This window comes from Eleutherodactylus coqui, chromosome 4 (assembly GCF_035609145.1).
Source record: "Eleutherodactylus coqui strain aEleCoq1 chromosome 4, aEleCoq1.hap1, whole genome shotgun sequence".
NCBI classification, from domain to species: Eukaryota; Metazoa; Chordata; class Amphibia; order Anura; family Eleutherodactylidae; genus Eleutherodactylus; species Eleutherodactylus coqui.
The window spans coordinates 262,733,179-262,748,108 of NC_089840.1; the positions used below are offsets into that span (position 1 = coordinate 262,733,179).

The window sequence follows — 14,930 nt, forward strand, 5'->3', positions numbered from 1 at the left end:
CATAGGGCTACAAAACTACAGAGCTTACAAAGTACTGCAGAGTTAAAGGGGTTCTCCGGGACTTTTACTATAAATGACCACGTCTGCCGAAAACGTTTACACAGCCCTGTATATAGCAAAGGTTTGGTGACTTTTTGCATCGCAATAACATTTCTGGAGCCTTTAGGCCGCCTGCACACGGGCGGAAATCCCGCGGCGGTATTTCCTGCGGGACTTCCACCACTGAAAGTTTGCATAGGAGTGCATTACAATACGCACTCCAATGCAGACGGCCGCAGTTTGGCCGCGCGAAACTGTCGCGCGGCAAATGAACCGCGGCATGTCCTATTTTTGTGCGGGGCTCGCACTCACCCGGCCGCCGGCTCCGGTCTGCACCGGCTGCGCCGCAGCCGGCACATGAAAGAGCCGGGGCCGCCAGGCGCGGGTGAGTACGCGCTCGTCTCTGCAGGCTCTCGGGTCGGGTCCCGCGGCGAGAATTCTCGCTGCCGGATCCGACCCGCTCATCTGCAGGCGGCCTCAGATGAAATTTGGGCCATGGCAGAAATCTGTTTTAATATACCATTATAGGGGAACTCCAACACTTTTACTACTGATGACCTATCCTCAGGACAAGTCAGAAATAGTTGATTCTAGTCGGTCCTGGCACTCGGCTGATCCCTGTAATATAAACTATATATATATATATATATATATATCTAAATTGATCGCTGGCCTTCAATATAATGAATATTTCAGTAAAGTAGCAAAAAGAGGCAACAAATCTAATGTAACATCCGACTGTTCTGCTTCAAAAGGACAGCGAGGACAGATATGTATTTATACAACTTTTTATTATTAGGCTTCAGATAACCATTACGGGGTATGAATATATTTTTGCTGGCAGGAAAACACAGAAAAATGATGAAGGAAGTCAGAAAAAAAAAAAAGTGGCCAACAGGATCCTTTCAACATCTACTCAAGGAACTAAACGGTAGGAAAAAAAGGATACATAAACAAAACTACAATAGACATTTCCTAGGAAAAAGAAGCAAAAGCAATAATTGCTAAAAAAAAAAAAAAATCCTATTTTTGTGTGTGGCAGCGACAAACATCAAAGGATTAGGTGGGAATGCTGGGCACCGATGTTGGCAGAGGGACAAGTTCTCCGTTTGGATGAATACAAGGCTGGGCAGGAGTAGGGAGGTGTATGTGTGTGTGTGTGGGTCGTGTGCATATTATTTTGCTGTGAGTAGCACGCAAGGCTAGGACGTTGCCTGCTGTCCCCTCTATAAGCCAGATGCTTCCTTGCCGGGGCAGTTGAACCTCGGATTTGCCACGCCACTCCCCTCTCTTTTTCCTTGCTTTAATGGGCATTAAAAATAGAACAAAACAGAACTGGAGATGAAAACAGAATACAAGCCCAACAGGCTCGGTCTGCTGTACTCATTCTGCTGTAAAATGTTAAAACAAGACAAAGCACACAAGCTGCGTCCCTCAGGACACATCCAGCCTTTTTAATATAGTAGTGCCACCACACATCTCACATCGGATGTTGTATTATATTTATATGCCACTCAAATATTTACAATTTTCCTGAATTCTACTGCGCCATGTGAAAGCTTATAGAGCGCTGTGCGGGGTTATATGCTTTGGCTGCCGTACAGCTCTAGGTGAAGGCACTAAAACACGTTCACATTTCGTTCACATGCTTCTCGTGTGCCAAAAGCCAGAGTTTCACATTGTTTCCTTTGCCGCCGCTGTAGTTGCCAACTTTTCCGTCGCTGCAGATCACCCGGTGGCATGGTATGATAAGTGGCACCTGGAAGAGAAAATAGAGATATACATGTAGCAATTATTATAAACTTTGCTTTATTAAATGGACTCTGTGGTGAGGACTGTGTGACTGGCGGATGCCATCGAGCGCTATGCCATGTGGTACCTTGTGGAACGAGGAGGGAGAGAATGACACGGACAGTTGGAGGCTAAGGGAAAAAATGGTTATTAGGGTACTGGGCTGCATTCAACACCATGCTGGGCAACCTAAAACCTATCTGATATCTGCTTTAATCACTGGGATCATGCAAATGGCAAGATGGAAGAAAGCCTCTACAGCGCCACCTATTGGAAGGTAGCATTCCTGCAACTCAGTGTCTGGCCTTGCAACAATGACCGTGAATATAAGTGAAAGCCGGAGTCTTCTCCAGAAGGAAAGAGAAGCATGGACAGAAGACTGTTTCAGGGTGATTGCCCCTCATCAGGGTGCAGTAGGTTGCTGGCTGGGTGAGCGGGCTATGAGGCGGGTCGGGAGGGGTAAAGATTCTCCTTAGGTACATGCTGATCTTTTCTTTCGGGAGAAGACTCTGGTTTTGCCTTATATTCTCAGTCATTATTACAAGGCCTGTTAAACAGTCGGACATTGATTTGCAGGAATGCTACTTACTAATAGGTGGCGCTGTAGAGGTATTGTTCCATCTTCCTATTTGCGTAATTTTCCCAGAGGAGCTTGCATGGCCTTATAAGTCCCCTCCCATACTAGGAGACATGTTACCCCTCCTGATCCCTATGCCCCTTCTACTAGATGTGAAGATATATGAAGTCCTATATGCTCCCCTGTACTGTGTATCTGAGCTCTGCTACACCCAGATGACATGGACTATTGACATTTGAATACTTGGTAAAAATATTTAGGAACCCCTAAAGAAGAAATGAGCCGGTGGGTGTTGTTATTCCCCTCATCACACTTCTTACACACTTTGACGCTGTCCAATCAGTGCTGTTAGTCTGTGTAGAAACATGCACCACCAGTCACATGGCAAATAGTGGCACCTAGTTGTCAATTTATTCATATATTTCCAGTAGGAATAACAGAGGAACAGTACAACACAGAGTTCTAAGAAAAGGTTCTCTAGAAGTGGTATTTGATAGAGAATCCAGTATTTAGTAAAACAGACGTGTCAGGAGAGCAGATTTTGTGGATGAGATCAAATGTCCTCATGGCTGGAGCTATGAATGCTGCGGATTATCCTGGAGTAGATTGGGCATTTCTGCTACGTGTGAACATATCCTGAAGGGGTTGTCTAAGAAAGCTGGTCAGAGTGCTCTAAAACACTAAGCTCCCCCCACCGATCCCCCATCGCCCCCATTCTGCACTGCTGGGTACTTGCAGCTGCAGCACGCCAGCCATGTCACCGCCAACACCAGGGACACGTGACCGCTATTGCCACTCACTGACTCATTACGGCGGGTGATTAGCTGCAGTAGTCATATGTCCTTCGTTGGGATGTTATTGCTGCTGCATCAGAAAGTGGAGAGCAGCGGGGAAGTGCACAGCGGTGGACGGGAGCGGTGGGTATGGGGTGAGGCCGGCTGGTTGTCTTCTATGTTTTTACAGGGCTCCTACCTGCTTTCCTGGATAACCGCGTTAAGTGAAGGATGCTGCTGCGGATTCCTGGGAACATTTGTAGGGTCAGGATACAATAAGAAATAAAACAAACAAAAACCCTCTAAAAAAAACCAAAACATTAATTTTCCAACAAAATGCCATGTGTGTATAACAGTGGGGCACGGCTGGGCACTGACAATATTACAACTTGTCTGTCATCGCACGATGATGGATATTTGCATACTTACTTGTAAGTCCGAATGCACATGGGCGTATTTGCATTGTGGAATCTGGAGCGAGCGTCCGCCTCCGAAATCCGCAGCAAATACTGGCCATAAACACGCTATTAAAAATCGCTTTTCCCTGTCTATGAGCGGAAATCAATTGCTGTGGAATCCAACCCGGCCATGTGCATTCGGCCTAACACTGTGGACAATCCATATTTTGGGCACTGTGGGTGGTATTTACACATGGGAATCGTAGAAGTATTTCCTTTTAAACCTGTCCCATACTAAGATGAGCTCCTGTCCTTTATGTACCGCCTGCATTTTGACATATAGGTACTGTACAACGTAACGACCGCACAGACACAGCAGTTGTTCCCACATGATCACATATAATGGGGCAGCCCGAGTGCTTTGAAAGGACCCCAGGGCTTGAGAATTCCTTAAAGGGTGTGTTCAGGTTCTAACTACTGATGACCTACCCTAGAGATAGGTCATCAACAGTTGATCGTCAGGGTTCCGCCAGGCTGGTGCACTGCTGTACAGAGCCAGAAGTAGACGACTCTGCCGGCCCGGCCCGGTATCACAGGCACCGTCCCTATTCACTTGAGTGATAACAGTGCCTGAAATACCATGCCGGAAACTTCCAGCTCTGTACACTGACTCAGCGGCCCAACAAACCCCTGATCACTGAGGATCTTGCGTGGCGGACCTCCACTAATCAACTATTGATAAAAAATATCCTGAGGATAGGTCACCAATAATTAAAACCTGGACAACCCATGTAAACTTTATGTGCAACAGCCTTTTCACATGTGGCCATGCTTCCTCTACCATGTAGTGTAATCCGGCAGTCCCCTGCAGCACGTTCCCACATTTGTTCCCTACTTTGTGCTAATCTACATTTGATAGTTTAGCCAGAAGTAGAAACCAGATAGAAGGAAGTATGACTGCAGGATCAGACTACAGAGTTTGTTTGTAGTCTGTTACCATGGAGATGCATACTGCAGTTTGCTAGGAGCTGTAGAAACAAAATGATAGGAAATGATTAAATGGACTGCCCTGTTACCGGACCACCCAGCTTCAATAGCGCTGCTTGCATTAAAATAATAAACTGAACAATACTTGTTCCCCCCACTGCCACCGGGATCCAGGACTGCAGTCCCGGTGATTGTTGTGACATGGTTTCCTGAGACATCCTATGCCTGCTGCAGCCAATGAGAGGCTGCAGTGTCATGTTCTTGAACTCCTTCCATCGTGGTGCTCAGAATGTGACCACCGATGCCACCCCTGTAGCAAAGTTGCTTCATTTTTCAATTTACATGCATTGAAATAAAATAATCAGGAAAGGTGCATCTAGCCATTAATGGGGTATTCCGGTGATTTAAGGTTATATGCTTCATAAAGGCTCAGTCACACAGGCGTTTTAACGCACAAATTTCTGAACGCATAACTAATGCGTTAAAAAATTTGCTTGACCTTAGCGGGCGTCACAGCAGAAAAAACGCTGCTAGCAGCGTTTATCCGCTCAAAAGGGCTCAGTCACACGGGCGTTTTGCTGCTCAAAAAAAGCACTGTACGCCATTCCCTGCTGTGGCTGTGACAGCTGCAGCAGGGAATTCCTTGGATGTAAACATCCAGGGGTTTCATCTTGCACTCAATGGGGCTGGAGGCAGCAGTGCATTCATGAATGGGTGAGTGCTGCCTCTGATTGGCTGAGCACAGGGACCAATCAGAGGCAGCTGTCAGCTGTCATTCAACAGTGCTCAGCCAATCAGAGCAGCCCATTCAGCAGGCAGGGATTTTAAATCCCTGCCTGCTGAAAACTCCTCAGAGCAGTGCAGGAGAAGAGCCGACTAGACACGGCTGAGCCCTGGCAGCTGCAGAGAGGCGAGTATAGATTTTTTCTTACTTTAATCACCATTTTTTCTTGCTTTTTAGGGAAGGGCTTAGATTTAAAGCCCTTCGCTGAAAAACAATTACTGGATGCCGGCAGCTGGATCCCCTACAGCAGCTGTCATCTGTGACAGCTATGGTAGGGAATTCTTTATTCCCGCAGTGATGAAGAATTTCTTTGCTGCATCTGTCACAGATGTGGCAGGTGCAGCAGGGAATTCTTTTTCCTCGCGGGAATGAAGGATACATCTGTCCACGGGGACACGGTAGCTGTGGGCAGGTACGTTTTTGTTTTTTTTTTACACTAAAATGCTTGTTTTTCAGGGAAGAGCTTATATGTAAAGCTCTTTCCTGAAAAATAATTCAGGGGTGCTGGCAGACCATTGTCTTCAATGGAGCCACCGGCAGCAGCCACGGATCCATTAAAGGCAATGCACGGACCTGTATACATGAGTGTTTTTGCGCGTACATAGTTGCGCACCTATGTACGAACAAAAACACGCTCGTGTGAAGCCACCCTAAGGTTGTAACGTATCATTTTACAATATAATGTTATAACTTGTTTTACAAAGCTACAGAGATATTGCTTTACTTGCGGTCTCCCCCCCCCCCCCATTTAATTCCCCATTGGTAACCAATGGTTACGACCTGTACGCTTCATTGTGTTACTGGTCGGGCATGCTCAGTGCCTTCATATTCTGTAATGACGACACAGTTTGTACAATTGTGAATGTGCACTTGTCAGTAACTGGCAATGGAGCATTGTGGGAGATGTAGTTTGTGTACTGCCCGGCGGCCATTTTAAATAACAATATGGAAATCTGAAGCTGTGGTGTGACAGGTCGACACTGAGGTTCAGTTTGATGATTTAGATGAATGTTTGGCATTAAGTGGAAACATTAGGGAATTAATAGATGTGTGCCTATCTAACTAGTTTGTTTTAACATGCACTATCCTACCAAAAGTACTTGGACACCTGAGCAAGAATCAAAAGTAGTGTTTATTTAGAAATGTTAATACTTGGTGGGGCTCCTTTGGCCCTAATGGCATCAGATACTCTCCGTGGCACACTTTCTACTAACATCTGAAACACCGCAGCTGGTATTTCCCCCAATTCATCCTGCAAACATCTGGTGAGTTCTTTCAAAGACGATGCAAGGAGAAAAGTCATTGGACAGTTGAGCAATGTAAGAACATTCTATGGAGTGATGAATAACACTACTCCATCTTCACATCAGATGGAGGTACCTGGGTGTGGAGGATGATGGGAAACAGCTGTCCAAGTGTGTTGTGAGTACGGCGGAGGTTCCCTTATGGCCTCGGTATGTTTTACGTGGCATGGTCTCGGTCCGTTGGTTGTAGTGATAAGAACCATGAACACGGAGGTGTACCTGACATTCTTGACACTAATGTGCTGCCGACAATGTGGCAATACCCTGGGAATGGTCGGTAATACTTCCAACAAGACAACGTGGCTTGTCACAAATCCAACGCTGTTTTACGTTGGTTTGAGGATATGGATGTCCCACGATTGGACTGGCAGCACAGAGTCCCGACCCGAATCCTGTTGAACATTTTTGGGACAAACTGTAACGTCGGCTCAGGAAACATGAGCAGCGTCCATCTTCTTTGAGAGAACTTGCTGGCTGTTTGCAGGATGAATGGAGGGAAATAGCAGCTGAAGCGTATCAGATGATACCTGATATCATTAGGGCCAAAGGAGCCCCACTAAGTATTTACAAATGGAAATAAATACTACTTTTGATTCTTGCTCAGAAGAATCTGTAATGAGAGGATGTTATTACTAATGTTAATGTGCGTCGAATTCTTGTGGTGCACGTAATGAGTCAGTGAGCGCATATGGGATGACAACCGTAATATGCCAACTATTTCATAATATTGTGTAGTAATTCCATGCACTGTGGCTCGCATGAACTCCCAGAACGGGCTCACAGCATTGTATATGGGGCTTTCTATGGACAATTGCATCACACAACTTACCGTAATTAACCCCTTGATTAAAAGTGTAATGCGCATCCCCAAATACTGCTACTGAACATGATGCTAACATCACGGTGGAAGCCTTGTCTCTAAAGGGAATCACCTGCAAGTCACATAGGACATCATACTGCATAGTACTGATGATCGTGAATGATGTTACATGGCTTTTTCTGCTAAAAACAACACTCTATCTATGAAAGACCTGCATACCTGCTGCTTATACTGTTACGCCAATGTCTACAAATGAGTCCCCTTAATGTCTAATGGTTGAAAAAGGAGTGCCCCTATTTTTAACCCCTTTATAGGTAACTTATATAGGACTCTATAGGTCACCATTGTACTTCTAGCATATTCTAAACTACTTTGTTCTCTGCAGTAACAGTTAAGGATTTGCGCTTTAACCCCTCGTTAGTCATATTAACATTGGAAAACCCCTCTGAGAATGTCATTATTTTATTGTAGATTTTTAATTTATATCTCTAGTAAATATATTTGGTAAAGAACTCAACTGCTTCAAGTACATTTTAACCCCTTAGTGATATAGCAAATGTTTCCTCTATGTTCCAGTAATCAGAGCTTTTTTCCCCCTTTTCATTAGGCTGGATTCAGACGAACGTATATCGGCTCGGTTTTCACGCCCAGCCGATATACGTCGTCTCTCTCTGCAGGGGGGGGGGGGGGGGAGGATGGAAGAGCCAGGAGCAGTGCTCTGAGTTCCCGCCCCCTCTCTGCCTCCTCTCCGCCCCTCTGCACTAGTTGCAATGGGGAGAGGCGGGACGGTGGCGGGGCTAATTCTCAGAACGTAGCCCCACCCCTGTCCCGCCTCCTTTCATTGCAAATAGTGCAGAGGGGCAGAGAGGGGGCGGGAGCTCAGTTCCTGCTCCTGGCTCTGCCATCCCCCCCCCCCCCCCCGCAGATGAGGACGACGTATATCGGCTCGGCGTGAAAACCGAGCCGATATACGGTCGTCTGAATCCAGCCTTGATTCCATGAAGCTGTATCAGACCTTGTATTTTGTGGGAGGAGCTGTAGTTTTATAGGATCCATTAAATAACCTTTTATTTTTTGGGCTGGGGGATAGTAAAAAACAGTAGTTTTGTCATTTTTTAGAGATTTATTTTTACAGTGCTCCCTATGTGGTATAAATGACACAATAACTTTATTCTACCGGTTGCTTCAATTATGATAACAGATTTATATATTTTTCGTTATGTTTAACTACTTTACACAATAAACACACGTCTTTACTGTATGACTCTTTCTGTGTTGCTGCATTGCAAGACCTATAGCATTTTTATATTCCCGCTTACGCAGCTCTACAAGAGCTTGTTTTTTTGCGGGAGGACTTCTAGTTTTTATTGGTACCGAGTCAAGATAAACAGAAAAGTCCAATCTGGGGAACGTTTCTTTCCAACATTTACTGCTAATTTAATAGTACAGAACACATTGTTAAAGATGCAGAGATAACAATTTTATCTCTTATTTTTTTTCACTAATCAGACATTGTAAAACAGAAAAAAAGGGTATTTTTTTTCAGCAAAACCACTGAGGTGCCAACATCAGCATTGCCCGTGGCATCTGAGGGGTTAAACGGCCGGGTTGTGGAATGGGGTTTAAGAAAAAGCCTAATCATGCACAAGAGATTGATTAGATGTATAAGTGTTCATCAAATCACTCCTTTTCTGGGAAAAATACCAGCATGTGTGACAATCCGAGAGCAAGCACGCTTTCTGACTGATATGGTGGGGTGATAACATGGTCAAAAGTCCAAATTCCTCTGGGATCATCTGTTGATCCCCAGCTGCCCTCCTTACCTAGTTCTGCAGGGACTGAGTTGACAGCTGCAAGTTTGGTATATGCAGCTACCACTTCGACCTGCTCTATATCTGCCTAAAACTCTTGACTCTCAAACAAGACAAACACTGTGGCTCTAGTCCCATTCTAGCTAGAGATAATCTCCATGCTTGTTTAGTTGGGGAGAAGAGGCAATCTCTGGTGCTTAAATAGCAGTATCCATATATTACAAATAACAGAAGGTTTCAGTCAATGCAACGCGCTTCGACGTGACTTGCATCTTTTTCAAGCATATAATGCAAATGGTGAAAAGATACATTTACATGGAATGATAAATACTTATATGTGAAGTGTTAAACGAGCCACCGGACTGTTGCCGTGATGTCATCTGCCGGGTTCAGCGGGGGTAGTGGGAGTCTGGGCACATACCGCGTGCTTTGGAAGTATTTATGATTCTATAGAAATGTATCTTTTTACCGTTTGTATTATATGCTTGAAAAAGACACAAGTCAGCTTCAAAACGCGTGGCATTGACTGAAACCTTCTGTTATTTCTAATAAATGGATACTGCTATTTAAGCAACGGAGGTTGCCTCTACTCCGCCAAATAAACGAGCGCGGACATTTTTTTTATCATTTTTTCATAAGAAATGATACTTTTATATATGCTAACTGGTCATCAGTAAGCATACATCTCTTGGCCGCTCTTCTGAAAGATCGGGATTCGGACGGGCGTGGAGGATTTCCACCAATTCAAAGTGGATCGGGACTCCAAGGTGCTAGTGGAGTGTTCCCAATCAGGGACCCTACTAGACACTGGGTAAGACCCCCCATAATATTTCCTGCACATCTATATGCTAATAGCACAAAAAAATGTATCACATAGCACTGTCCAAACTATTTTCTTTTCTTTCCCCAAGCCCAGGCATTGTTCGGGCAAACCTGTTAGGTAGTTAAATGCACATATAGGGTAACAGTCCAGAGCATAGGTAACATATAGACTCTGAGTCTGCTGTGGTGGCTGCAGTGAGGGGGCATCTCAGGCTGGGTCCTTGTGCCCTACGTAATGAGGCACAGTCATTGGATTAAGTCAGAGCAGCTCGGTATATGCCAAATGGTTTGACTCCCAGTCTGACAACACCCATTGAGAGTAAGTGGTGGGGACCACCCACTTGACATATTGACAGCTTGGGAACTGGACCTAAGAAGAGTCTGTCCAGGTGAAAGGAGGCGAGTATGAAGACAAAAAATACATGGATGGACTCAGTGGGGTTACAAAGAATGCAACCTCATTTTTTGCAATCTGCTAGTTGCGGCTACTTGCGAGTCACAATGTAACTGCATTGACGCCTGTGAGATTGCCAGATCGCAGAGCTACACTCGGATGTTTGTTGGTGAGACCCCTGCTACACCAAAGTCATTGTGTAATTTTAGTTTAAAAGGTCCCAGGAGAGGGATATGTACTGCTGCTGCGTTCATCTCAAAGTAGGATTTCTGGACTGATTGTAGCAAACATCAGCTATGCAAGCAGGACCAGGTCAGGGCAGGCGTTTGAGACATTATTGCAAACGCTGTTTTCATTCACTGAAAGCAAGAAGAGATGGTGAAGAATTGTAACTCGGTATAGTAAGTAAAGAAAGTTGTTTAACTTAATTATACAAAAAAGAAGCTTTATTTATATAAAACTGGATAAAAACGACAAAATCCATAAAAAGTACATAATAAAAGACAGACCAAATTGACATATTTTATGCTGGAAGTACAAGGGCAGGGAGAAAATCTAAACTCTGCAACTGACACCTTCATTCACACTTTAGGGCAGGTTTTGTAACCAACGATTTTCACCTAAATCACCGTTTTGTCCTCCCTTCCCCTAAATGACACCATCTGGTGCCCGGACCTCCTATGGAATATAACAAAGAATTTAGTGCCGCACCTATGATTCCCTTGTAAAAGCCGCAAATTATGGCCACCTGTTCATTATTACTGGGAAAGTAGGTAAGCGCTTGCAGGAGATTTCTTTATAACACAGTTCATGAGACAGACATTAGGTGGACAGGAGGAACAGCATGGAAGGAAAAAAGGACAAAAAAATGGAATAGAGGAAAAAAATCTAAAAACAAGCCCTTCCAAATCATACAAAATGAGATAATCTCACACTCCTACCAATTACATACATAATTATGAACGCGGCAGATAATAGACGGATGACTTCTGTAGAGGATAACCAGCATATAGGCTATGGTGACTACGGACAGAGCTGACCCACTAATACCACAGCAGTAAATAATAGTGGTTCGTTACATTGCTGGAGTGACTGGAATAACGAGGTCATTGCTTTAGTATCTATTCTTTATAGTATCTGATGTATTCCACTATAGTAAAGAGAATCAATCAGTGAACACGTCTGTTTTTGTTATTGCTTTTTTATGTATTTATATTAACCCCTTAGGGCAGGCTCACATGAGCGTATAGTAAAACGCAGCGTATTACCAGCAGGGGGAGCAGCGTATCACTACGATTGTGATCGCGTATGCCTGCGCATGACAGCGTATATCACGACGGCTACCTGGTTTCTTCTTCTTTTTTATTATTATTATTTTTTTTACTTTTCTTGTTTTTTTTCCTAGCAATATCCGTATAAAATGCCACTCATAGGCAATGGAATTGCGCACCCATAGAGTACAATAGGGCTCTACGGCGCATACCAAGCATTAAAACAGATCGAGCTGCGTTTTTTTTTAATGCGTGTATACTATGTGTAATGAATATACGAAAGTGTGAATGGATCAACGAAAATCAATGTAATTTCATTGCCTCCGTTCACCGCGTAGTATGCGCACGTAATACGCAATGAAATTCCGCTCGTGTGAGTTTGCCCATAGTGACAGCCAATACGGCTTTTTACTGACCTTCCTAATGGGCTTTGAACCATCTTTTTGAGGTGGTGACTTGAATGAGTACTGACAGCCAGGCTCCTGTTCTAACTGCTAGGAGCGGGCAAATCACACATTCTGGCAGTTTAACCCCTTACATGCCACAATCTATAGTAACTGCAGCATGACGTGGGGGGTTCCTTAGGTAACCCACTGGCAGCCTACAATGCCATCGCAAGGTACCAATGGGTTGCCATGCAGCCAGAGGCCTGACAAAGGCCTCCCTGTTTGCTATGTAACTCAGCCTATTAGACCCCGCCTCCCGCAGAGTCTAATAGGCTGATGCCATAGGCATAGTAGAATGCACTACATGAGTACTGTACTGTACTATTCTAGCAATTGAACAATCACATCTTCAGGTCCCTTTGAGGGACAAAAAAGTAGCATCAAAAAAGTTCAGTTAAGTTTAATTTAAAGAAAAAAAAATCCAGTTAAAAAAAATACAGGCAAATTTTTTTTAAATGCATAAAACACCAATATTAAAAAAACACACAAAAAAACAGCACATAATAGGTAAAACCGCATTTATAAAGATTCAGGCAATGCAAATATTTTGCTTTTCAATGCGCACAGTGAACGCCATAAAAGTAATGCCACAGTTGCTATTTTAGTTTGTAAACCTCCCAAAAAAATACAATAAAAAGCAACCCAAAAGTGACATGTACCTCCAAAGGATACCAATAAAAACAGCCCTCACCTAGCTCAACTGCCAGAAAAATAAAAATGCAATGGGTGCATTCAAGTCTTCAAATGCAACGATTGTTTTTCATTAAAAGCATGTTTTTATTGTGCAAAAATAGTAAAACAAATTTTAAAAAATCTATATAAACTTGCTATCGCTTACCGAAAAGTGATTGGTCTAAAAAAAACAACAAAACAATGGCAGAATTTCTTGGCGGGAAGGAGGGGTGTTCAATCCCCCCTCTCCCCCACCCAGAAGAAATGTAATAAATGTTATACAACACATTATATGTACCCCAGAATGCGTCCATTAAAAAATACAACAAAAAGCAAGCACTCATACGGTTACGTCAACGTGTTACGGCTCTTGCAGTGTGACAATGAAAATCACTTGGTCCTTCAGGCAAAAAATTGGCTGGTCGCTGAGGGGTTAGAGGGTTTGTGTGATCTTCCAGAAACTGCAGCATTCTTTTTGATGGATTGGGCCCGGTAGTACAGCTCCGCCCCATTTATTGTAATACTGCAATACCAGACACAGTCCATGGGGAAGAGTGGCTCGACTACTCTAACTGTAAAGAACCCCTTCCTATATAGATGACTAAACGGCCTTGCCACTTTACATAATGAATGTCATCTGGTCCTTTGTACTATATCCTGTGCCAGGCCTTTATATATATTTATAGTCGTACCTGAGATCTCCTTTATGGCGTCCCTTTTCCATTTGTCTAGCTTCTTGTTATAAGAAAGACCGTCCACCCATTTAATAATCCACCATTGAACCCTCTCCAACTCGCCTATACTTTTTTTTTACAATGTGTAAACCAAAACTGAATCCCATACTGGAGAAGTAGTCATGCAAGGGATTTATAGAGGGGGAATATTATATTGGGATCACAGGTATTTATCTTCCCTTATCTGCTTTTGCATCTGCTGCTTGACATTGAGTACTGCTGCTTAGTAATTTTGTAACCAGAATACCAAAGTCCTCTTCTTGTTCGGTTATCATTTCCGGATGATCTTTTTTCCCCCATAAACAATTGTATTAGGAGTTTGCAGCGGACGGCCCTCCATGAGCTCCAAAGAGTGAAGTCTGCCATGAAAATCCACAGAAATAACTCACATACCGCGGATTTACAAATCCTAACCACGGTTCAACTTCTGCGTGGAAACTTTTCACAGTATGTGGATGAGATTTGCTTATATCTCACCCACTTTGCTGTTACCATATTACCCTCCAAATTTGCAATGAAAATCTGCCGCAAGTGCGCTCTGCGTGCAGGTACCCCCAGATTCCAGCATATACCCCCAACGTCTGCCCTTTGTACACACTAGGACAGGTTGGCCATTCGCCACAATGAAAAAAGGTTACATTTGGTGTTCACTGCACGTGTTACGAACATAACCCAACAACCCGGACTGTGATCATGACATGACAGGACAGATTTGTATCCCCTGGAAGTAAGCAACCAAGGTTCCTACTGAATGAATGCAAATAGAGATCTTGAAATCAGTTAGGAATTGACACAGAAAGTTTATGAGAAAATTTGACATTTACTTTTCTCATGCAATGAATACGTTTTATTTCCTGAAACTGAAATACACCTTTATGCCGGATTCAGATGAGCGTATGGAAACACGTCCGTAATATGGATCCGTTTTACAGATGTGTTTCAGATGACATTACATCTAGAGATGAGCGAGCACGCTCGGATAAGGCAGTTACTCGAGTGAGCATCGCTCTTCTCGACTAACAGCACTCTCGTCCGAGCAGGCTCGGGGGGGTAAGGTGCGGGGGGGAGAGAGAGAGAGATCTCTCTCACTCTCCCCCCGCCCCCCCGAGCCTGCTCGGACAAGAATGCAGTTACTTGAGAAGAGCGATGCTCGCTCGAGTAACTGCCTTATCCGAGCGTGCTCGCTCATCTCTAATTACAACCCTATGTAACATAGTATGTAAGGCTGAAAAAAGACATCTGTCCATCCAGTTCAGCCTATTACCCCCAAATGTTGATCCAGAGGAAGGCAAAGAACCCCAATGAGG

At 44.0% G+C, this 14,930-nt stretch overlaps 1 protein-coding gene across 1 annotated transcript in view; it reads right to left on the reverse strand.

Annotated features, from left to right (window-relative positions):
• Nucleotides 1-811: 811 nt before the first annotated feature.
• The window catches only part of MGMT (O-6-methylguanine-DNA methyltransferase), a 410,306-nt gene continuing 396,187 nt past the window's right edge, over nt 812-14,930 (reverse strand). Inside the window, exon 6 of the mRNA XM_066601218.1 lies at nt 812-1,798. Within this exon, the coding sequence (XP_066457315.1) occupies nt 1,670-1,798 (129 nt within the window). The 3' untranslated portion in view covers nt 812-1,669. The remainder of the gene's footprint in view (nt 1,799-14,930) is intronic.